The sequence below is a fragment of the Balaenoptera borealis genome, assembly GCF_965194805.1.
Source record: "Balaenoptera borealis genome assembly, chromosome: 8".
NCBI lineage: Eukaryota > Metazoa > Chordata > Mammalia > Artiodactyla > Balaenopteridae > Balaenoptera > Balaenoptera borealis.
This window is the reverse complement of record NC_138865.1, coordinates 71,015,520-71,039,480: the sequence shown is the minus strand read 5'-3', so window position 1 is coordinate 71,039,480 and position 23,961 is coordinate 71,015,520. Positions and strand designations below refer to the sequence as shown.

At 48.8% G+C, this 23,961-nt stretch overlaps 2 protein-coding genes across 2 annotated transcripts in view; both read left to right on the top strand.

The window, feature by feature from the left end:
- DMRT1 (doublesex and mab-3 related transcription factor 1) overlaps nt 1-21,956 on the top strand; it is a 154,896-nt gene extending 132,940 nt beyond the window's left edge. The window contains exons 5-6 of the mRNA XM_082403693.1: nt 838-4,319; nt 21,876-21,956. Coding sequence (XP_082259819.1) covers nt 838-992 — 155 coding nt within the window. The 3' untranslated portion in view covers nt 993-4,319; nt 21,876-21,956. The remainder of the gene's footprint in view (nt 1-837; nt 4,320-21,875) is intronic.
- On the top strand, nt 9,138-23,562 carry DMRT3 (doublesex and mab-3 related transcription factor 3). Its single transcript, XM_082403689.1, has 2 exons — nt 9,138-9,966; nt 21,876-23,562. The coding sequence occupies exons 1-2, from the start codon at nt 9,513-9,515 to the stop codon at nt 22,838-22,840; spliced, it is 1,419 nt and encodes a 472-aa protein (XP_082259815.1). The 5' UTR covers nt 9,138-9,512; the 3' UTR covers nt 22,841-23,562.
- Nucleotides 23,563-23,961: the final 399 nt, after the last annotated feature.

The window sequence follows — 23,961 nt, the reverse complement described above, 5'->3', positions numbered from 1 at the left end:
ATTCACACTAGGCAGGAAGGGAGTTCTGGGGGTGGATCTAAACTCAGCTAAGGTTAAGAAGGTCAGAGACCCTTTTGCTTAAATTTTGTATCTACTGTGGCTTGTAAGGTTGCAAAAATTGTTCAACACATTATTACTTTTGCATCCTTCATATTTAATGTCAGATTCCTAGTGGAGTTTTATGTTTATAGGTTTGCTGTTAAAACCTTTACCTGACTTCTGTTTTAGTGTTGTATAATTCAGTTTCTTTTAATTTTTGTTTTTTTTTAAGTTTCCTTCCCATTTACTGCTTTTTACTTTTTAAAAGTTATGTATGCTGACCTTCCCCCAAGTGTTTGTTTCCCTCTATCCAAGAGAACTGACAGGAAAGTTGATAAGCTATCGCTTTCACTTGCTAGCTACTGAGAAACTAGGGTTACCTGTCAAATGGTGGAAATACACGGGTGGGGTCTTGCTTGGGGTAATTTGTCAGATGGATCATTTGACAAGACTCAGTTCTATTACCATCGTTTACATAAAGGGGAGGGGCTCAGTGAAGGGTGGAAATAGTATCCCCAAAGAGGGGGGAGACTGTTTTTTGTTTTTAATGAACATAAAATTGAAACTCTGCTACTTAACTTGCCTCTTCAATTAAATAGATAATACTGTGCAGAAATACTATTTTTTATTCTAAAGAAGCACTGGGGATTTTTAATGAGTGTCTATGAAAACACTTTCAACTCCGAATAGAAATTGCAGAGCGCCTTTTTCTTTGTTGGAACCTAATTGCACAGTGAATGTAGAAAGACTAGCCACTTTTAACGCACTCTTCTCCCTCTGTCTCTCCCTACTTCCCAGTATTCTCGCCACCCGGCAATCAAGATGCTGGCTTGGTTTCCCTCTCCAGCAGCTCTCCTATTAGTAACGAGAGCTCAAAGGGAGTGCTCGAATGTGAGTCTGCCTCGGAGCCCAGCAGCTTTGCGGTCACTCCTGTCATCGAGGACAACGAATAATCGGGCACCCCGATGCCTTTGGCCATTCACCTGGAGTGGCAGGTTTATTCCGTTTATACACAGGGTTTGTTGTTAACATTTTGCCTTGACTCACGCCGACTTAACTGTTGAGATGATGTTTGGTTTATACTCCTTAGAGCTTAGCCCAGAGGCTAGAACACATTTGGAATAGTTTAGTATCTGTGTCTACCGTCTGCAACAATTAAGTGCTTTGCTCACGGAGTTAAATATTAAATAGTAGTGTCCCTCATTTTTTTATGACACTGGTTTACATGTAGTTTTCAAGAAATACAACAATTCACTCAAGTAAAGCAGTACATTTGCATCTAAATGTGTCAATTACTTTCAGTTTTAAAATGAAATCTTAGGTGCCTTAGTTATGTTTTTGAATTTTAGTATTTTAATAAAAGTGCTAAACTATAAATTTAGCCAAGTTCCTGACTGGTGAGAAGAAAAGAATAGAGTTAGTGATTATTTTAGAAATCTGCAGAAGGTTAAATAGAAATAGTGTGTGTGTTTGTGTTGCTGTTAGAAAAGCCTAGCCCTGACCCCATCCCCTCAAATCCAAAACGTGACTGAAATAGTCAGAAGAAAAAATTAATGACTTTAAGAATTGCTACCTTTTCTAAAGGGTAGTTTGAAAACAACACAATTTAAAGTAACCCTATAGTAATGCAGAGTTCCTGAGTGTTGTTTCTAGAATAATATAAGAGTTTATGATGCACATTCTACTATTAAAAAAATGGATGCAATCTAGATTATTTTGTAACCTTAGGTTGTAATCTGATTTGAAGATAAGTACATCTTTAAAAGTTACTACAGATTTCTGAGTTCATTTTTTGTTAAAAATTGCTAGTGGTGTACTTCATATGTAACAGAAGCCATCCTGAAATGAAACTAGTCTAAAAAAATTCATTGTTCTGTGTAGTTGCAGCTGTACCTGAAATAAAAATGTTATTGATGACTGAATTTTCTTGTGTGTATATTTGATGAGCGGTATTAAACAGGAAAAAAGAAATTACTTGTATTTTCTTCGCTCTGTGCTTTGAAAACATCTATTTGATTTCACCCCCATCTGTTGTAATCAATAACCTGACCATCTTGTTTTTTATTAAATGCACTTACTCTTAATTTCATCCACCAGTGGTTTTAGAGAGAATAATGTGGAGTTACCTATATAGGTTTGACATTATAAATCACTTCTTGGGGCTGAATCGTATAGCGGTATCGATTGATCCTGATATATCACAGAAATTTACTGTCACTTCTGTTTTCAATTAAAGATACAATCAGTCAGATAATGACTTAATTGGATTTTACAGAAGATTGAGTTTTATTGCCCAGTGCTTTACGAGTTTAGTTAAGGAAGATCATTTTATCACACTTGTCAGGCTGCTGCTACTGCAGCCGTGTGCCCTTCGGGGCGGCTGTAGCGGTAGGTATTGTGACGGCGACGCCCGAGGCTGCTGGGCGCGCAGGGAAGGTCTGGGCCGCAGACTCGCCACCTTCAAGGCGTTAATGGTGGCTTTTTGGAGATGAAGGTAACTTGCTCATCTGCGCACTCGCTGCCCACTGCCCTGGCCGCCTCCATTTCTTTGAATAATCCTGGCTTCTGCGGATCCAGGAGTCTTCCAGTTCCTACTGTTCCAAGATGACCCCAACACTAATTTTGCCGGGTGTGTTTGATGGAGAAGCTCGGCACGCCCCTTCAACAAGTGTGTGTGTGTGTGTGCGCGCGCCCTCTCCCAGCACAGCTCCCTTCAGTGCTCCTACGTTTCTGGAAAGCCAGGCGGAGCCCGGATAAGCGCGCGTGTGCGCTCTCAGAGCCCTGACCGAACACCCCCTGGGCCCCTGGTGCGCCCGGGCTCCAGTTTCGAAGGCCCTGCGCCTCCCGGCCTCCTGCTGCGGCCCGGAGCTCCACTCCGGGCCGTCGGAGCCCTGGGACCAGGCTTGTTTAGTGGGCCTCCTACGCCCCGAGGGTCCACTGCTTCTCCTGACGCCGAGTTTGGTTCTGAATTCGGGCGCCCGCCGCGCGGGGACTCTTATCAAAGATTCTGCCCAAGCAGGGCTACTCCCAGCGCGAGGACACAGACCCCAGGACCGCAACGGGCCCAGGCGGAGTTGAGGGAAGCTTCGGCTGCTTCTCTCTTCTCCGCCGAATGGCCCCGTAAAAGAGGGACCTGCGGCTTTCCTCCCGCGCCTGGTGGGGTGGAGTGGCCCTGCGACGCTCAGGGTTTCCTCCTCGAGGCTTATTCTTGACCGCTAGGGAGGAGAGCGCCAGGCAGGCCAGGCCCAGGCGGACTGCGTAAGGAACTTAAAATTCTGAACACGAGGAAGAGCACAGACAACAAGTCTTGTGTGCTGAATGTTAACACCCGCGTTTGAGGGGCTATCAGTTTCTCAGCTCTGCGCCTTTGAACGGACACCTGTAACAACAAGGCCGCGTCCCCCTGCGGGCGGCACCCGCAGCGTGTGCGGTGTGGAGTGCGCACCACACGTGTGTGCAGGCGTGGCCGTGTCTGGCGCCCAGTGCTCGTCTCTTGCGGGCGCCGTCGGTCCGGCGCCGAGAAACCGAGGCAGGCTCGCCGGGCCTTCTCCCGGACTCCGGGCAAGCTTCTGCCACGCGACGTGGAGCTGTGGGCAGACGAAGCGCGTGCCTTTCCCCCAAGACCGCCTGCGACTCCCGCAGTGGCTACGGGTGAGGGCGAGATTTCCCCCCTTCCAGCGGACGCGGCTCCCGGGACCTGCGCCCACTCGGGTGTCCCCTTCACCCCACTAGTGTGCTGCCGACCCCGCGCTGCGTAACTAGGGTCTCGGGGAAAGCCGCCTGCGGGGCCCAGGGCACTCTTGGTGACACTCGCTTCCCCCCAGAGCCCACGCACGGAACCACCATTCCGGGCAGGGGCGGGAGCCGGCTCTGCCGTCTCCCGGGCACCTCGTGGAAATTAAACTCCCGCCCACATGTAGAAATCGAGCTTCCCCCCGCCTCGCTTCACGTGAACCGCAGTGCTGAACTGGCTTCACGTGCACACACAGACTGTACCGCATCTGACACTTGGCACCAAGTGGTGTTAAAAGCGCTTTACAGAACGCGCTTCGTGTCACAAAGAAATACAGAGGACAGCCCGTGGAAGGCAAGGGATTTTCCTCAGCTCCCAGACTTGGCCCTGTCCGCCCCGCCGGTTGGGGCCGCCACTGCCTGCCTGCGCGCCGCCGCCCCTTTGGGAGGTTTGCTCCGGCAACTTGCACGGGGCCTCGTCCTCCTTTCTCCCTCCGCGCATACGCACGCGGAGGAGGCCTGAGACCTGTGCTGCGCGCCAGCCGCCGGTAAGCTCAGTCGCCACTCTTGATTCTCGCCTTTAGAAGACGCCTTTCCCCCCTACCCCTCAACGAAACGCGAACGGCCTTTAGTCAACCAGTTGTTCGTTGAGTACCTTCCCCCACCCTCCGCAAAAGAGCCTGAAAACTTTTCAGCAACTCTAAGCTGCGGCCCGGACAGCTGGGGAGGGTCCCGGGCGAAGGGGCGGAGCGAGGCGAGCAGGGCTTGGGGGCGGGGCACCGAGTGGGCGGGGCCTAACTGCTCCGGAAGTCTCCCCGCCCGGGAGGCTCTGGCTTGGGCGTAGTGAGTTGAGTCTTGGCCTGGCTCGCCGGGTTGGGGTGCTTTAGAGTGCCCGCGCAGCGCCTCGGCGTTGCTGCGGCACTGTCCTGCCGGTCTGGTCTCGGTACAAGGAGTTCGCACCCAACTTTCCCTGGGGTGTGGGCAGCGCTGGCCGTTTCCCGCCTTCATTCCCGGGCCCGTCGAATCGAGAAGGGACTTCTTCCCTGCAGGTCTTCACCTCCGCCTACATTCTCCCCAGCAGAGCTTTTTTCCGGGACTGCAGGGGAGCGGGGAGGCGGAAAAGAGTTCCGGAAAGGGGGCTTGTCCTGGGGAACTGCACCAGCGCCCCCAGAACAAACACTTTGGGGAACAGAAACTGTCTTGTTTCTTGAATGTTTCTCTAAATTACCTGAAATTATTTTCTCGGCCTTTTTTGGTTTTTAAAGTCACGGAGAAGATTACCTTAAAACTGTTTTAAAGTCAGCGCTGCTCTCATTTCATCTCGGAGGGTACATGTTTTACTTTTTGGCACCGAAGGTGGACGGGATCTGCAGGCCGCCCAGGCGACCCTCTTCTAAAACCGTGTAGGGACCTGACCGCCGCCTCCAGTCCCCCATGCCCGGCGGGGTGAGCGCGACTCGGCCCAGGAATCCCCGGGCGCTTGCGGGCCCCCGCGGCCCTGGCCCAGTGGGGGCGCTCCGAGGGCGCCCTTTCCCAGTCCCTGCCTTCGAAAGCGCGGGGCGGAGGTCGCCGCCCAGGGGGCCCCTCAGATGTTGCAGTGCGGGAGCGACACCCATACAGCCACAGGAAAGGATGGGGGCGGGCGCGACCTTGTGTCTAGTCTAGGTCTGCGGAATCTGCACCCGTGGGAGTGCCTACCTCCAGGGTGAGCTGTTGCAGGTCTCGAGAGAGTTCTAGAATATGAACGACTGAGCAGCCGCGTCTGCAGGGGGCCGCCGGGGTTGAAGGCCTTTTTAGGTCCCATTTGCTCCGAAAAGCCTAGGCCCCGCTGCCAAAATGGTGTGGGGACGTGACCGTCCAGGATATTCCTTCACACCAGCTGTGTCCCCCGGCCCGCCAGACGCAGGTTCAGTGACTCCCCGGTCGCAAGGTCTCTACCTTCTGTCCTGAGCCCCAGAGAGCGGCTTCGGGGTTGCCATGGGGGTGCACACGAGTCTCTCCCAAATGTGGACGACAAGGGCATTATTATCACCCCAAAAAATCGATTCCTGGTGGCCCCAGCGCCTCGCTAGACATTTGTTCCCCCCTTTGGATGTGAAACTGGCCAATGAGTGATGCTGAAGAGGCACGGACAGGGTAAGAGCTGAAAAATTCATGCGTGGAGAGACGGAGCTCGTTTTCCTGCTTTAAAAGGGCTTTCTAAAAAATAAAAATAAGTAAAAGGGCTTTCTGCATGCCCCGGCCTCCAGTGTCACCGTGGTCGCGTTTTAAACAGCAGAATAGGAACCTTGACCTCCCCCTCCATGAGAGTCCAGCAAAGCAGAAAATTTCCTGATGTATTATACATCCGGGACAATATGAAACTGTCCTTTTGATTAAGTGTTGATTGCGGTCATGAGCAGCGTCCAGTCAGGACATCTTCGGTTTCTCAGCACCGGCACCTGCACTCCAACTTATACGTACATACATATATATATTGTGTGTGCGTCAAGAGAAAGCGAACCACACATGCACACTATCTTTCACCCTTTCGCTGTTAATACGTATCACAATTCTATCCAGTTAATTGTGGTTTGAACACACACGTGCACACACACACACACACACACACACCCCACCCAGAGCAGAATGAGAGTGGATCCGGTCGAGTGAGGTTACACTTACTTGTAATCCTACCCCCTCCCTTTCCAGTTTCTTTGATGATTTTTCCCATAAGTGTACAAGCCGCTGGGACTTAGTAGAAGCAGGCTGCTCCTCCTAAATGTGATTCTGACCATATGCTTTCTACATTCATCCCTGCTCCGGCTTTTCTTCTCCGCACTAACTGCTAACACGTTATAGTCACCTTGAAATTTCCTCTGCTATTTTCCAATTAAAAGCTTAATAGCCCTGGAAACGGAGTTCATGTGGTGAAGTTTACCATAGCCCCTTGTTCTGAAAGGCTTTCTGCTGGGATCCCATTATGTGCTTGAATAAACCCTTTCTGCAAACAGAAATGGGACTCTGGGTTGTCAGGTGTTGGGTTACAATAGACTTTGAGGCAGGGGACATTTTACCAACATAAATACAAACCTGTCCCTATAGGGAGATGTTGTCAAATACTGGGTTATGGAAAACATTCCCATCAAATATGAGAAAAGGATTATTGCGCTATATCAAATGAGTATTTAGATCTCAGCCCCCAATGTGCACTGGAGTGAAACGGGGCCCCGGGACCAAATAATGCAAGAATGCCTGAGTGGCAAAGGGATAGGGTGGCTAGGTGACTGAGGGAGGAGAGTGGGTCGCGTTGGTAGTGGAAATGTCCCCCAAACCTGGTGCAGAGCTCTGCTGCTTTCCTTTAAAAAATTTCTTTACTCCCAAGTTCCTTATACTCCCTGGTTTCCCTGACCATTTGGAGAAAATCGGGAGAAATTTGGCTTTGAAAAAAGTCTGTGGTCCCCGCATTCCCAAGAGACCTGGAGATTTCAGCGCGAAAGTTCCCAGATTGTGTCTTTCTAGGCTCTCTATGTCTCTCCTTAAGTGAAGTGACTCGCTGTCAACTCCCCACTTAAGGGCCTCTGGCCCACGGGGCTGCAGGTCACCTAGGCCTCCAGTTTGGAGAGTTTATGAAGTTCCTCCCAGTTGTAGTGTTTTTAAGGTTTGTTTTCTGCGTGAAGTTTGGGAGGAGAGATCCATGAGGCGGTGGGTTAGGGGCAAGACTAAGGGGTCTGTTCCCGAAGCAGCTTTGGAGGCAGGCCTCCCAGCGTTAGCCCTCTCGGGCTAGGGTTTCCTTCTCGCTCCCTACTAGGTCCGCAGGTCTGAAACGGGGGAGGTGGGGGGCAGTCAAGGGCTTCAAGGGAAACACACACAAGCAGGTTCCCTTTTTAACCTGCTCCCCTCCCGGAATCACCCTTCTAAGCGGAGGGCTGGCTGCTAGAACGCCTGGTGCTACTTGAATTCACAGCAAACACAGTGGGACGTTTTCGGGTTGCTTGTTTGCTTCTAGGGCAGTGCAGAGAAAAGCTGGGAGGACAAGGGCAGCTGTGCCGCCGAACGGTTGGCCATTGCAGCAAACTCGTCTACGCTCCGGTTTCGCATTCCATTCGCCCAGACCGCCAAGAGCTGAGTTCAGAGTGCGCTGTCTGGAGCTTGCCAACAGACGGCTCCGGGACTGCATTCTACCCCCTTCGCACTGAGCCATTGTGCTACCCTGCGTCGCTGTAACCACCTGCTTTTTATTTTTCTTTTCTTGCATTGCGGGGGAGACTCCGTGCATTTGTGGTGGTAGTCTGCCTTAGGCCAAATCGGTACTCTTAGGGGACTAGAAACACGCAAACAACTGTTTAAACAAAGTTTTATGCAGTCATCTTGTGCAAGGGCTCTCCCCCACCCCTACCCAAAGACACTGGGGGTGTGTGTGGCCCCATCCCTTGCCATAACTAGATTACTGAGACCGTGGGCATTTGAATTGGGGGACGCGAGACGTTTAATCGCTCAAATGCCGTTGGGCAGGGGGGAGGTCATATGCGGTAACTTTGGGGGCGCTAGCGTCGTTCCTGCGTCCGCTCTCTTAAAGTTTAGACCCAGTGCTTAAGCAAATCGCCCATAAGAGCTCTTCCCGGCTTTTCAGGACAGAGACTTTTAAAAATTAAAACGTGGGGAGGAGGGTAGAGAAATAAACTCTGCACCAGAGAGAGAGGACAGTTTTTTCCTTTGAAATAGGCTGCAAAATGGGTCGTCATCCTTGGGCCAGCAGGTTTTCAAAATCATTCATTTTCTTCTACAGCAGCAAAAGAAAAAAATGTTGCAAAAGGAAATAAAGAAAGCCAACATTTCTCGAACGAATTCCAATGCCCTGCCCCCAACTCCTCCCGCCAGTGGCCGCGGGGCCTGGCTCCCCCCAACTTAAAACCCTCTCGGCTCACTCCGGGAACCGAGTGCACCCGCAAGGCTCTGGTAGGCTCCGATTCTCGCGGAGCCGTGTTTCTGTGGCCAAGTGTGGGAATGAAAGCGGCCTTGGGCTTGGTGCCGCTAAATCAGGCCTGGAGGGAGGGCAAGAGAGCGAAGGGCACCTCCACCCTCACCCGCGCTGGTCCTCCCTTTCCCGCCCCGCGTGCACCGCCGCGTCCCGGAGCGCCGCAGTCCCGCCCGCCGCGGGCAGGGGAAACGCAGAGAGCTTGGAGGAGGGGGCCTTGAGCGCCCCCGTGAGAGTGGCCCGACGGCGGATGGCGAGGAAGGTGAAGTGCAGGGACTCGAAGGGCGCGAGCGGAAAGGAAGGAGGCAGGCGTGGAGTGGGGTGGGGAGTGCAAGGAGACCTGGACCTCGAAGGTGGGGGTGGCGGTGGGAGGGAGGAGGAGTAGGGGGAGGGCGGCGGAGGAAGTGCCGGGCCCGGCCTGCGCGCGCGGGAGCTGCAGACAAGCTGGCTCAGACCTTAATCAGAGCTCTCGCCGACTCCTGGCAGCCGCCGCAGCGCCTCGGCGAGGGAGGACGTGCCGGCCAAAGCAGCGGCAGGCGGAGACGCGACCGGCGTGAGATTGGTGGAGCGCCAGTCGGGAGGCTGACGCTGTGAGCGCCGCGGGAGCCGTAAACACGGCTGCAGCCCCTCCGGCCACCCCGGAGCGCACGCGGCCGCGGGGACTGCTGGACCAAAGACTGCGTCGCGCGGAGGCCGCCCCTGAGCGGGCCTCCCAGCCACGTCGTCCAGCGCCCCCTGACTCGCTCCCGCCGCCAGCCCGCCAGCTCTTCCGGGAGCCCGGGGCATGAACGGCTACGGCTCTCCCTACCTGTACATGGGCGGCCCGGTGTCGCAGCCGCCGCGGGCGCCCTTGCAGCGCACGCCCAAGTGCGCGCGCTGCCGCAACCACGGCGTGCTGTCCTGGCTCAAGGGCCACAAACGCTACTGCCGCTTCAAAGACTGCACCTGTGAGAAGTGCATCCTTATCATCGAGCGGCAGCGGGTCATGGCGGCGCAGGTAGCGCTGCGCAGGCAGCAGGCCAACGAGAGCCTCGAGAGCCTCATCCCCGACTCGCTGCGCGCCCTGCCGGGACCCCCGCCGCCGGGAGACGCCACCTCTGCCCCGCCGCCGCCGACCTCGCAGCCGTCGCAGCCACCGCCGCCGCCGCGCCCCGCTGTGGAGTTGGCTGCTGCCGCCGCGCTGCGCTGGGCCGCCGAGCCCCAGCCTGGGGCGCTGCAGGCGCAGCTCGCCAAGCCAGGTAAGAGCAGCTGTGGTGCCGGGCCGGGCCCCGCGCGTGGGCGAAAACACTTCGAAGCGGCTATTGCGGCTTTGGCTGGGAGGCTCGGAGGCGAGTTTTTGGGAAGATGGCCCGGCCCGGCCTTACGCCCCAACTCCAGCCGAGCCGGACCTTACTCTCTCGGCAGAAGCGATCTTCGGTCTGGACCCGGCGAGGTAGGAGGTGAACCGAGGCGCCCACGGGAAAGGCGCCTCGGGCTCGCCAAGTGCCTTCCCCAGGTTAAAGGGGAACGGGTAAATAAAGAGGTCGAGACAGGACCAAATTAAAATCTACATGGGCACACACACCACCGTGCGTCCGGGCTTTCTTGCCGCGGGCTTTAGAGGGCCTCGCATTTGGAGGTTGGGATGGGTAGGTGCAAGGAAGGAGCCAAGGCCCAAGGCTTGGATGACTCTGGGTGTTTTTCTCGGCCCCCGGGGAATTTGAACAAACCTGAAGCCTTTCTAGTAGTCTACTGTGGTCTCCAGCCTCTTGCAGTCTGTTGAAAGAAGCCCTATTTATAAGCAATAGTAAACAAGGGCCAGAAAGGCCTCCAAACTGATAGTGGGGACTCAGAATCTAGTGCGCCCAGAGTCAACCAACTCCTTTTGCAGAATTGCTCAGGTCCTTTAACACCATTCCGCAGGCAGCCCTCAGCAGTCTCTGTGGTTTTAAAGGAGCAAACAAAATTTGACCTACAGTGAGGAAGGCCAGCCTTGGAGAGTGCTTTCCCCAGTTCTAGATGGGCCTGGGCCTCCTCCTGTCCTCTCCTCTGCCCTCTCCTCCTCTGCTGTGCTTTAGAGAGCATGGGTCTGCCCTGAGCCCTGGAGGTGGGCGGATTCCTCCCCTCCCCTTTCCGTCCGGTTCCCTCCTTCAGGCCTCCAAAGCCTTGCAAGCCCCAGTGGAGCCTTTCCTCCTGGAGAATGTCCAGTTTACCATCCTGCCCAGCCCAAGGGCTCCTTTGATTTGTAGCTCTTAGAATTCTGTGGACAGGTGTTTGGTCTTTCCCTTTCACTGGGGCAGATGTACAAAGGAAAAAAAGCCCATCTTCTCAGGGAGGGGGTTGAGGGGTATGCTGGAATTCAGAGATGGAAGGCCCTGTAAGGCCCAAAGCCCTCCTGTGGGTGGAACTAATGGTAGAGCTTCTGCCTACCCCCAGTCTCCCCCCACCCCAAAAAAGACTGTACCTCTGGCTCTTGGAGAGAGGCTTTCAGGAGCACTGCACTGCTGTGTGGAAACAGGAAACGTTTGGGGTGAGCTGGTAGGCACCCTGGCAGGTGCAGTCCTGCTGCCCTGTTGCTCAGTTATGCTCTCCAGACCTGAAGCTCTGAGAACATCTTATGGGAAGAGCAGAACTGGGTATTTTAAGGGCAGAAGTGAGTTTACTGAACATGGATTTTGTGGATGTTTAATCCAAGGTAGAATATAAGCATTTCCCTGAGAAATGTCCGCCCACTCCCAGTTGACTCTCTTTTGTCAGTGTGATCTCTTCATATTTATATATTTGTCACAGAGGAATAGGAGGGGGGCGGGGAAAGAACATTCTTTTTGTTTTTCTCCTTTAAGTTAGAGCAGGTAACTAGGAGAGTTTTGTCTCAGTTCTCCATGCCAGTAACTTTTCTTAACCTTTCCATTTCCAGTTTCTCTGTCTCCATTTCCAGTTTCTCTGTCTCCATTTCCCCCAACACTAGGGCAGGAGTTTTGAGTTTGTGACAGTGGTAGCATCTTGCAGTGGCCACCTGCCCAGCAGCACCCTTGTAATAGTGCTTTGGGTTCTGGGGTCCCTGTCCAAGAGGGGATTCTTTGCACATTGTGTGCTGTTCTAACCATTCTTTGGGATAGCCAGAGTTCATGGTTTCTAAAGAGTCACAAAACCAAAAACAACCCTGGGAGGCGGGGAGTGAGGGGCAGGCAGAAAGGCCAAGCAGCGGCCGCAGTAGCAGAAGGACACATGCTTGGGGAGAATAGGAGAGGGAGACTGCAACTGGACAAACCAGACCTGGTGCTCTCTCTTTTACTCAGAACTAAGTATTCTGGGATGACCTGAGCCTTTCAAAATGAAAACAAGTAATTGCAAAGGAGAATAGGATTTACCACTAGAAAAGGTCAGAGTGATGGCTTTGGGGGACTAAGCTATCAGGGATCAAATGCTCAGGTCCTAATGCATACCTTGCACATTTATTTATGTAACTTTTGTTTTCTTCTTTCAATTGGTTCGACCCTATAATTCCATTCAACACCAACAAAAAGCCAGTCACCAATCCGATGTTGGCGAGAGAGGGCAGGAAAGGAATAGATAATTGTTTTCCATTAGGAAGGCAAGTATACAAGTGGATCAGTTCTATGCAATGCTTTGTACAGAGAAAGCCCATTTGGGTTTTACGTTAGGGAAAACTGCCTGGATGGGACTGTATGTATTTTTCCTTTTTGGCAGTTGTTCTTATGACGTATTTGTATGTAACATACCATGCATATTGAGAAGCTTGTCAGATATGGTCCTGGGCAAGTAGCTCACTACGTAGAGAAGTAAATGAAGCTCTGTTTGAATGGTAGTAAGTTACATGTACAGTAAGTTCACAGACCATTAGGAATCTCTAAATATCTGCTGGTGATTTATGGAGATTTGTTTCTTTGTGATTTCAGTGTCAAAAACATGGTTGGTCTCTTTAGTACATAGCTGTGGAGACATTTGCTTTTTTTGTTGGCTCCAAATCCAAGTGCACAAACACACAGTCTTTCCCCCTCTCCAGAAATCCTTGTGAAAAGTACACGCCCTAGAGAAGGGAATGTTTGCTGGGCACCGCTGGAGGAAAAAACACCCAGTTCAGGGAGCAACATAATACCAAGACTCAGTTTTGTAGGTGGAAGAAATTTCTTTCCCAAATTCTGCTTCCGATTCTTTAAAGGAACAGGGATTGTTTTATCTAACGGTGTATCATGTTTAACATCCCTTTTAATGTGGAGGTGGTTGTAAGGAGAATTTTCATATTATCAGGTTACTCTAGCAATGGATTAAAGCTTTTTTTCCCCCCCCCCCGTTTTGGGTGTACATTTCCCCTGCTCCTAGATTATCATCTACGACTGGCCTGGAATTATTAGATTTTGATTGAGCCCCAAATTCTAGTCTAAGCTCCTTTAAATCTATCCTATTGATTCGTTTCTCTTTCATTTCCTCTTCACTCCCCCCCTCCTTCCCGTCAGGAAAATACCTTGGGAAGCCTGAACACCTTTCAGCTCTTAAGAGTATCTGAGTCAGCAGCCTCAACCAGCCAAGCCAGCCTTTCAGGACCTGGGCTGTAGAGCTGAGGAAAGTTAGGGGTCACGACCAAGGTGAGAGGCTGAAGTTACATTCCTCTGTTTGGCTCCCTCCCCCACACCCTACTCTTCCTCCAGGAGAGTGGCCTGGGTCTCCTCAGGCTGCCAGAGGAAAGGGCTGTGGCTACAGATTCTTCCTAGGTTTACATCTGCCATCAAAATAAATACGTAAACAAGTTGTTTAAAAATTTCTTAAAGGAAAAGAAATCTAAAACATCATATTTGATTAGGAGTAAGAGAGCAGGATTAACTAGGAAAGTAGCGTCTCCTTTCTTGTTTATTTCTCCTGAAATGGAGAGAACAAGAGACCTATAGGAAGGGAAGTTGGGAGATTTTGGAAAACTGCCTTTATTTGATTTTACCTCCTGTCCGGCACCTCCTAGCATCTTTATGCTTGCTCCGGGCTTTTCAGCTCCAGCTTGATGAGGTCCTGTCTGGTCAGCTTCCTAGTTTTAAATTTTACTTTAATTTTTTAAAAAAGAGACACGCACCTGCATGGATAATGAGTGTTACCAGAGTACCGGTCCAGGCCAGGATGGGAAATTCTCTGCGACTAGAGGCTGAAGCAAAGGAAAAGTGGGAGAGACCTCAGAGTCACTCATGAAGGGTAGCTACGAAATTTAAAACAGGGTCTGGGTATTTCAGAGGCTTTGATTTGGGCCGAGGGGCCTGACTCAGAGTTGCATTTTAAAAATCAAAAACCAACCAAACGAAAAGGAAGAAAAGAGACCGTACTGGGCTCCTCCTAAACCTTACCCCCGGGCTGGCTCTGGAGGGCGGACGCAGGGCTGCTCACAGCTCCGGGCCTTTCCCACCGGCGCCCAGCGAGTTGCCGAGTTGCCGAGTTGCCGACCGGCTCCTTGGGCCCCCCGCGCAGCCGAGATCGCAGCGAGTGGAAGTGCGGGGCGGCGGCTCAGGGACCCCGGGCCGGGTCAGGGATGGATGGGACGGCGGGAGAAGCCCGTGCGGTGGCAGCCGCGCGCTCGCGGCTCCCCTGCGGCCGCCCTGGACCACTGTCCCCTTGCACCCAATCCTCGCGGCACCGCCGCTACGGCGGCGGCTCCTTCCACTCGCGCTCAGCCCCGCGGGCTGGGTTAGACCCCGCCTGCTTCGGTTGGTTGCCAGATTTAGCAAAAAACCTGCAAATAAACACAGAAAAAGGGATATCAAATATTGCATGGGGCACACTTGTACTGAAACATTGTGATTTTTGCTAAGCGCAGGTTTAACTGGGCATCCTGCTATTTTATCTGGCAACTCTAGGCCTCCGGGGCGGGCCCAGCCCTGAAGTCCTCGGGGCGCCCCTCGGGGTGGGCGTAGCTCTGGCGGGTCTCCCAGCCTCTTTCTCCCTGTGGAGCCCGAGCCGCCCCCGGCCGGCGCGGAGAGGCGCTGGTGTCCATCTTGCGGATCTGAGCTCAGGGTGAACGGGAAAATGGGAGCGTTTTCCACGTCTAGGAACCACAGAGTTCCGCTGCCATCCAGGACAGAACCTCCCCCCACCTAACACACCCCTCTGGGTTATAAATCTGGCGGATAGCCGTGCTCTCGATTTACACAACCAACTCTTCTTTTCCCTGATGGATGAACTCCCGGGTTTAAAAGATTACAGTAATCACAGAAGGACAGTGTAAATCGAATCTGATAGCAATAACTTTCGGGGAAGGTCAGGCTCAAGTGAAATGTTACCAAGCAACAGGCATTTTGTTTGCAAAATACAATCAAAGAGCATTGATGAGAAATTCTTTGCTGCAGCCAGTCGGCACTTTCAGCTAACAGCTTTACAGAGGGAAAGGGAGTAAATCTTCATAAATCAACGTCCCTGGAGGACTTGGAGACCCTTTCTGGAAATGTTGGACTTCTTCCTGACAGAAAGGCAGGCAGAACCCAGTGAAAACCTACGTGCCTGCCTGCCTGTCCTTTCCCTTTCTTTGCCTCTTCCGTTTCTCCAGCTTTCCTCCTTTCTTTAGCTTTTTAACCTGTTGCGGCCCCTCAGCCATTAGTCACTCGGGTCCCTGGACCCCCATGTCTAGTGTGATGTGACTCTGGTGGCACAGTGGGCCTTGCACTGGGGTTTACATGGGCGCTGTTGGCAGAGGTTGGGACCTGAGTGGTGGAACACTGGTCATCGCGGGCCCATCACCTTGGGATCCTGTCACATCACCCCCAAGAGTCCCCCATGGCTTTAGTGAGTCACTGCAAACTACTGTTCTCTGAAGAAACTAAGGGGAAACTAAAACATAACTAGGTGGTTTTTTGTTTTTTGTTTTTTGCATTTTATTATACAGTTAAACAGCTATAAAAAATAAGCACAATCAACTACTGAATAACAATATTATGGAAAACTTAACAATCAGAACATCGGTTTTCTACCGAATCTCTCATCTCTTTTGATTGCAGTGACTGGGCAGACTTAAATTTTACAAAGCTGGGATCAGTGTTCTGCTTGTTTTCCCCGCTAAGTATCACTTGTTTAGTTCAGTAGATGTTCCATTCATAGTCTTTATATGTGAATGTTTATGGCAACATTCCCTCCCATGAATACAGCAGTCTGCCCAGCTGCTGGCCTTTGGGTTACTTGCTGTGTTTCAATATAAAATACAACTCACTGCACAGGTAACTTGGGAAGTTTGCAAAATATTCATTAGTAAACTGTAAGCCTCTCAGTAGCCAAGAGGCAAATGTTTTGATCATCTCTGTGTAATCTTACCTAGCACAGTGCATGGGCACATAGTGAAAGATTTAATGATATTTGTTAAATAGGTGGATGAATAAGTAGCCATTTGCATTTTTATAACTACCAAACACACTTGTAGATTTATAGGTAATTTCCCTCCTCCTTCTTGGAAAGTGTTCCTTTCAGAGTCAAGAAAGGGGTCAAAACTAAATTTTTGCAGGATTTACAAAGTCCACAGTTGCAATCCATACTTCCTTAAGTCTAGCCCTTTCTATATCAATGTCCCCCAAAATATTGGTCCCCAGGAATCATCTTGATTTCTTCATATGTTATTAAGCCAGTGTCATTAATGATTTTAAAAAAGCAAACATGACGATGTATTTTTAGTTTTCACAAGGTCTCACCCCCCCAGCCCCCGGAGGAAAAGGAAAGATTTTAGACTGACGTTCATTCCCTGCTGTATGTTGGGTTTTCACCCATTCACTTTTTTAGGATTCAGCATTTCTAGTGCGAGATAAGGATAACAGAAAATGTACAAAGCATGTCTCCTGTTTGAATTCTGACTGGGCAGGGGTCTTTTCTGGAAGCCCCATCCAGCTGGGGCTCTTCCTGGCCATTGCTATAAGATTTGTGTACTTTGAAAACGACCCATCAGGGAACAGTTATTGAGAGGTATGTTCCCCAAAGCTCAAGTGCACAGATGAGGGCGTGACAGTCCATGTTTCAAAACGCGTGACATGATTTCAAAAGGAAAAAAAAATGTCCAGTGACTTTTGCACTAGGAAGCAGCGCTCTCTATGCCAGTGCTTTCGTGTACTTATTCTGGAGGTATGCTATATTTTATTTTCGTAGATAGAAAGAATGGATAAGACCCCCACACCTAAGTAAGGAAGATACTCATCTTCATGTCTCGAACAGAATGTTTTGCATATGTGGCAGGCTTCCTCAAAACCTTTCAGATAAATACTTAGGACTTTTTTTTTTTTTAAACTGCATTTTCATATGAAAAAAATCCACTGAAGAAAGTTAAAATTTGCAAACTGTAGTTTTAGATTGGAAGTCACTTTTCTGTGCGTGTTCATTTTCTCTCCTTAAAGCCTTGTAGCTATCTTATGGCATAGATATATTGTGAAGTTGGTAGCATTGTTTTCCATAGAAAAAGTGTCCTTCTCAATGGAGTATCTACTTTTTCAAAAAAAAAAATCTTTACCCTTGTGAAGAGTTTATTTCAGGGATGGCTGTGAGTGCTTCTACATCATGAAAAATACGAAATTGAAGAGTGAACATCCAGTAAGATTTTTAAAATATCTGGATGTTTAGCTTTAAAAATAGATTATATCACTTTCAGTAACTGGTTTGTAATATCAGACGAGAGTGATTTCTTTCTACTTTTAGTCTAGTCGTTTTTGGCTTTTGGCACCTATATACTAGGAGTAAAAATATTATCAATTGAAATATATTCTTACTCTTTAATGTTCTAGGAATTAGGGTGTCAGTTTCAAGAAGAAAGAGGTTAAAACATTTGGGGAGTATTTCCTTTTTCATTTTGCTACTTGGCAGTTTCACATTTCTATATCTGGAAAGGCCTTTGTGTTTTAAACCAACAGGAATAATTTGTAAAGTTCATTTAGGGAAGAATCTACAGATGTAAAGAAACACCTGTTATTAAATTACGCTTTATCACTTGGCCCAAAACTCACCCTCTATAATTACTTGTGAAAGTCTGTATTTATGACAATAATTTACAATACTTCTAGTTTAGGCACAACAATACAACCAGTACTTGACACCATAAATTTGCAGGGCTCGTATGTTCTGACCTTTAGAAATTATTGCTGGGTAAGGAGTTATTCTTGGTACAAGGTGAAAGGCTAGTCTTCCCTTGCCTGGTTCTGAATCCCCAACAGCCTTGGATGTTGTCTGGGTTTCTGCTTACCCGGCACCCCTTAGCAGGACGTTATGCGTTGCTCAGGTGTGTGGACACCATGGGTGTGTCCCACTCACTGCTTCATTCAATGGCTTCTGTCTCCCCTTTGAGTACAGTATAAACAGTGCTGAACTCAGTTGGTTGGAATGTTCTGAAATTGTAGATTTGATTCCTGTGACATCCGGTTAGATTTTCTCACTTTTTGGCCATAGCCTGCCCACCCCTTCGGAGAGGCTCATCAGCCCAGAAATCTGCAGAGAGAAAGTGTGGATGAATCAGCACAATCCACTACACTCTTTTGAGAAGTCACCAGAAGCTCTGGCTGCACTGGGGATGTCACAGTGGCAGGTGCAAAGGGTAGCACAAGAAAATATGAAAGAGGCCTCATGCAGTCTAGGGGTTCACAATTGGTGAACAAGCTGCCAGTCATAGAAGATTCTACTGTGGCCGGTTCTGCAGATCAGGAAAATAGGTTCAAAAGTTAAATTTTGTATTGTCTGATTTATAGTCCAGCCGTCCAATATCCAGTTGATTGGGACAGTATGTCCTTTACCATCTTGAAAAAAATACTACATTTTCATAATGGTAGATATGTGAGATTAGCCGGAACATCATTTCTTAGTTCCCTTTTGGCTAAACTTCTGCCCTTTGAATCACTTTCTTCTGGCGTCTAAAGCATTCTGTGGAAGACTAAACTTGGTAATAGAGCTCGAAGCATTTTCCCCAAATGTCTTCGGTGTTTGCAGGTCGTCCAGAGTGGGGAAAAGTTACCTTTTAAAATGGGAAGGTATTTTTAGGTTCACACATTTCTTTTAAAAATATCACAATCAGAGCTTTTTAGCTGTACTTAACATACCTTTTTGTTTCCTAGAAAAACCAGTTGTTCCTTGCTTTAAAAAAAAAAAAAAAACAACAACCCACCATCCCCTGTATTGCTATGATACTGTGTATCATATTTCTTTCACTTTTTCATTGTGGTAAAATATACATAACATAAAATTTACTATTTTAACCTTTTCTTAGGGACACAATATAGTGGCTTTAAGTATTTTCACAATGTTGTGTGGCCATCACCACTTTCCATTTTCAGAACTTTTTCATCATCCCTAACTGAAACTCAGTACCCATTAGACAGTAAGTCCCCCTTACCCACTGCCCTAGCCCCTGGTAATACCATTTTACTTTCTGTCACTATGAGTTTGCCTATTCTAGGTACGTTATATAAGTGGAATCATAGAATATTTGTCCTTTTGTGTCTGTCTTACTTCACTTAGCGTGATTCATCCACATTGTAGCATGTGTGAGAACTTCATTCCTTTTTGAGGCTGAATAATATTCCATTATATGAATGGACCACATGTTGTTTATCCATTCATCCATCTTTTATGGACACTTGGTTGCTTCCACTCTTTGGCTCTTGTGGATAATACTGCTATGAACATTCGTGTTCCACGTGTGCATATTTGCTGCTTAGCAAATTCTGCCTGGTTGTGTTTGCTTCCCCCCTTGCACATGCGTCTTATTTTCCCAACTTGGTAATAAATTTCACGAGTTAGGGGCCAGTCTTATACCTCCTGGTATTTTCCACCCTTTATTCTGTTTTCCTCAGTGTCTTGCAGGTTACAGCAATACAAGTACTTGATACTGACAATAATAGATAATGAAAGCTAAAGAAATAAGAAAATTGTTTAGAGGAGTACAGTACTTAAAACATTATTTTATGTCCATATTTTCCCCAGGAGAGTATTTGACTTGTTTCCCCAAGCTCCACTGAGCAGGGGCCAAGATCCAGTTGTGTGTTGAGATCAGTGCTGAGTTAACATACTGTCACTGTCCGCTTATCGTCAAGTGTTTAACGATAGAGTAACACCAAGAGGCAGGCGCGGGGTCCTGAGTCAGGAAAATGTAGGCAGGTCTAGCTGATTAGAATATGAAGTTATGGAAGCTTTTTTGTTGCTGTTTTTCTTGTTGGGATCAAGGACAAATACCACATTAACTCAGTGGGTGAAAACTGGGATTCCAGTCCTAGGAAGTTGCAGGAGAGGATATGTCACATTTCTCTTGCAAAAATAGGTGTTTTGTGCATATCCCAGAGTTGTTACAGAAAGCAAAAATGGCTTCATGTGTGTGGGCTGCAAATGATCCCCACATGGACACTTGATATTTTGTACTGGAAAAAGAAGCAGTGTATGTAAAATGCAAATTTGGGACAACTACGAATTTGTATCAGATTTATAACTGAAAGCTTCACTGATATAGTTTAAGAATTTCTTAAAGTATTTATTTATGCCTAGGACATATTTATTGCTTTGTGAAGAATCAAAGTTTTGTTTTTCAATTATAATTAAGGTACATCGCATATTAGAAGAATGCTCATAAATGGGCCTTTGTTTAAGGCTTTTTATTTATTTTTAAAAATAAATTTATTTTCTTTATTTCTGGCTGTGTTGGGTCTTCGTTGTGGTGCACGGGCTTCTCATTGCGGGGGCTTCTCATTGTGGTGGCTTCTCGTGTTGCGGAGCACGGGCTGTAGGTGTGCGGGCTCAGTAGTTGTGGCTCACGGGCTTAGTTGCTCCGCAGCATGTGGGATCTTCCTGGACCAGGGATCGAACCCATGTCCCCTGCATTGGCAGGTGGATTCTTAACCACTGCGCCACCAGGGAAGTCCCTGTTTAAGGGTTTTAAAATAAACAACGACAAATAGGAGGAGATGGATTTTAGAAGCTGCTTTGATGAAATTTCACCAGCTGGCTATCTACACATAATCAGGTGTGCCCACAGGGAAGGCAACAGTGAGGCTATTCAGGCAGGGCAGTGGATAAAAATCCACTCGCATATAGCTTGTTAATAAAGAATATGTTTCTTTATTATTAAGGTCTCTTAGAACCTACTTCTGCAAGCAGACCAGTCTTACTTATTTACTTCTTCCTTCCTTCCTTCCTTTCTGCCTGTTTAACACCGTAATACTAGCCCTTGTGGGGAGGGGGGTGATGTGTTAGGTCAAAATGTTAAATTTGCAACTGGTTTACTTCACAGCAAATCTCTGCTTTATTTGGGAAGCTTTTTGTTTTGTCTCTCTCTTCTTTTAATATAGTTCAGGAAGGTATCTTGCAGTTCTCTCCATGAACTTTACTAATGAAACAGTTCATGAAAACCTGTCTGCTTCTTGCAGCCCGGGTCCTAGAGTTACGGACGCACTGCTTCACTGATGGCCCTTGCTCCCTGACAGTTTCACAAGCCTCCTCCAGCCATTTCCTTCTTTCTCTCCGCAGCCTGTCCCACATCCAGATTTCACAGCTGGTTTTGCTTGCCCTCTAGTGCGGGTTACAGGCAACCAAGTCTGCCAGGACCTCGAGTGGGCTTTTAAGAAAAATTTCAATGTATAGAGGCTGCCCGTTTCACTCTGGCAATCATATCGACTAGCTATTGTACATGGTATCCTGATGAAACATACGACTAGTTCACAAGACATTTGACACAAAATCTGCCTATGGGAAAATGGATTTAAAATATTAAAATTTCCCGTGGGTATATGCGTCGTGCACCAGCTGTTAACGTCCTTGAATGACACTGGCCACCTCATTTGCAGAAGAGGGGCCAGAAGACAAGCTTGAGTTCATTTTCCTGTTCTTCCCTGATGGTGCTTATCCCCAGCCTGGCCCCTATTTAGATTGTTAGTGCTAGACAGCCACATCTGTGGTTGTAGGTATCGTGTTTCCGTTCTGTGTTGAAGGCAAGCTTTCCTGCACACACCATTCTGAGAAATCACTCCGATTTCTAGATCTTTATTTTCAGGTATTTTTTCCCCATTTGCCAGTGACACAGTTTGGATATTTTTAAGGCTTGCAGTATGTCATAACCCACAGGGAAGCAGTTCCCCTTCCAGAAAGCCCATGTAGGACCCTCTCCTGAGCACATCTGTTCCCCTTTACACACACCAGGAAAGGATTAACCCAGCTGTTCTCTGCTTTTCAGATTTGACTGAAGAACGGCTCAGGGACAACAGCACAGCGGACACCACTGAGACCTTCAGCGACAAAGACACGGACCAGAGGAGCTCCCCGGACGTGGCCAAAAGTAAGGGCTACTTCACGCCGGAGAGCCCCGAGATAGTGTCGGTGGACGAAGGGGGGTACGCGGTCCAGAAGAACGGAGGCAGCTCCGAGAGCCGACCCGAGAGCCCCAAGTACCCCGGGGAGCAGAATCACCTCCTGATCGAGGGCCCCTCGGGGACCGTGTCTCTGCCCTTCAGCTTGAAAGCCAACAGACCGCCCCTGGAAGTGTTAAAAAAAATATTCCCCAACCAGAAGCCCACGGTGCTGGAGCTGATCCTGAAGGGCTGCGGGGGCGACCTGGTGAGCGCCGTGGAGGTCCTGCTGTCCAGCCGCTCCTCCAGCTTGGCCGCGGACCGAACTGTGGCAGAGCCCGAGGGCCTGGTGCTGCCCTCCAACGGGCACATCTTCGAACACACCTTGAGCTCCTACCCCATCTCCTCTTCCAAATGGTCCGTGGGCTCGGCCTTCAGAGTCCCAGACACGTTGAGGTTTTCCGCCGACTCCAGTAACGTGGTCCCCAACCCCCTGGCCATGCCCCTGCAGCACCCGTTCCCCCAGCCCCCCCGGTACCCTCTGATGCTGAGGAATACTTTGGCGAGAAACCAGTCGAGCCCCTTTCTGCCCAACGATGTCACCCTGTGGAACACCATGACGTTGCAGCAACAGTACCAGCTGAGGTCCCAGTACGTCAGCCCTTTCCCCACTAACTCTACCAGCGTCTTCAGAAGCTCACCTGTCCTCCCCGCCCGCGTCCCCGAAGACCCTCGGATCCCCATCCCTGACGATGGGTGTCCCATCGTGTCAAAGCAGTCCATTTACACCGAGGACGACTACGACGAGAGGTCTGACTCCTCAGACTCTAGAATACTCAACACATCATCTTAAAGTGCTACCCGATGGGTGGTGACCAGGTGACATTTTCTGTGCATTTGAACCCTGGCCCCCCCTTGAGGAGAGGCCACATCCTGTGTATACCTTTTCCTTCTGTTTCACAAAGTGACTGTGCTTGATTCTATACTTAGCAATAAAAACATAACTTATTTAATTTCTTGCACTTCACTGGAAAATGCCAAATAGCTCTGCTCTGTGGCTTTAGTGCTGAATGTTCGTTGTAAAAGAGAATAGTCTTGGGAAAGCCTTGGGCCCATGGAAGATTTATCTGGGGATGTTAGAGCTGAAGGTCAGCCTTGCCCCTAAACTCAGCCTGGAATGTTCAATAAAATAGTATACTTGAATGAAATTTTGTAAAAGAGGATTCCTTAGGATATGTGAAACCTAAAGGCAGTGGTTCGGTTGCAAACGGACTATAAACAGGGACCTTATACTCCTATGCTAAAAATCCTTCTTGCATTTTAAAGAGAGACTGCACTTAATAGAGTGAACTACTCACATGCTTATTTAAGCTTGGACAGTTTTCAGAGACAAACTCCATTAAGAATTATTCTTTTCACATGGCTGAATGGAAACGTGTAATGTCAATGTCAGTGTAAAGCCAATCACAGCTGTGAACTGCATGAAATGTATTGTGAAATGAACACAAGATTAAGCTTTGTCAGGTTAATGTAGCATGCTAAGGACTCTAGAAAAAAAATAAACTAAGGAGATGATCTTGGTTTATGTCATTTCTACTTGTGGAAAGAGGATCTCTAAAAATAGAAACTTGCTATAAAAGCTACTTACCAGTGCATGGATCAAGGCTTCAGTTAAATGTGATATCCCTTGAGAAATATGAATGGCAAAGTTTGGGGGCTACGTTCAGAAAGACAGAATTTATTTTTCAAGAATAGAGTTAATTCAGTCCCTCCATCTGTTTATTTGTTTCTTCAACAGATAATTATTGAGTGCCTACTACGTGCAAGAGGATGCTCTTTGTATGTTATTGTCCGAGTTACCTGCCCGTGAGTCCAAGACAGCAGGGATTATATGATGGAGAATCTCATTAAAAACAAAGTAAAAATGAAAAAATCTACAGTGTGGAAAGTAAGCAAAGTGCATAGCACGGTACC

Bases quoted from the DNA above. Each gene is read 5' to 3' on its own strand.
- DMRT3 (XM_082403689.1), top strand. From the start codon at position 9,513: ATGAACGGCTACGGCTCTCCCTACCTGTACATGGGCGGCCCGGTGTCG. The intron at 9,967-21,875 runs GTAAGAGCAGCT...TCTGCTTTTCAG, and splicing joins GGCGCAGCTCGCCAAGCCAG to ATTTGACTGAAGAACGGCTC.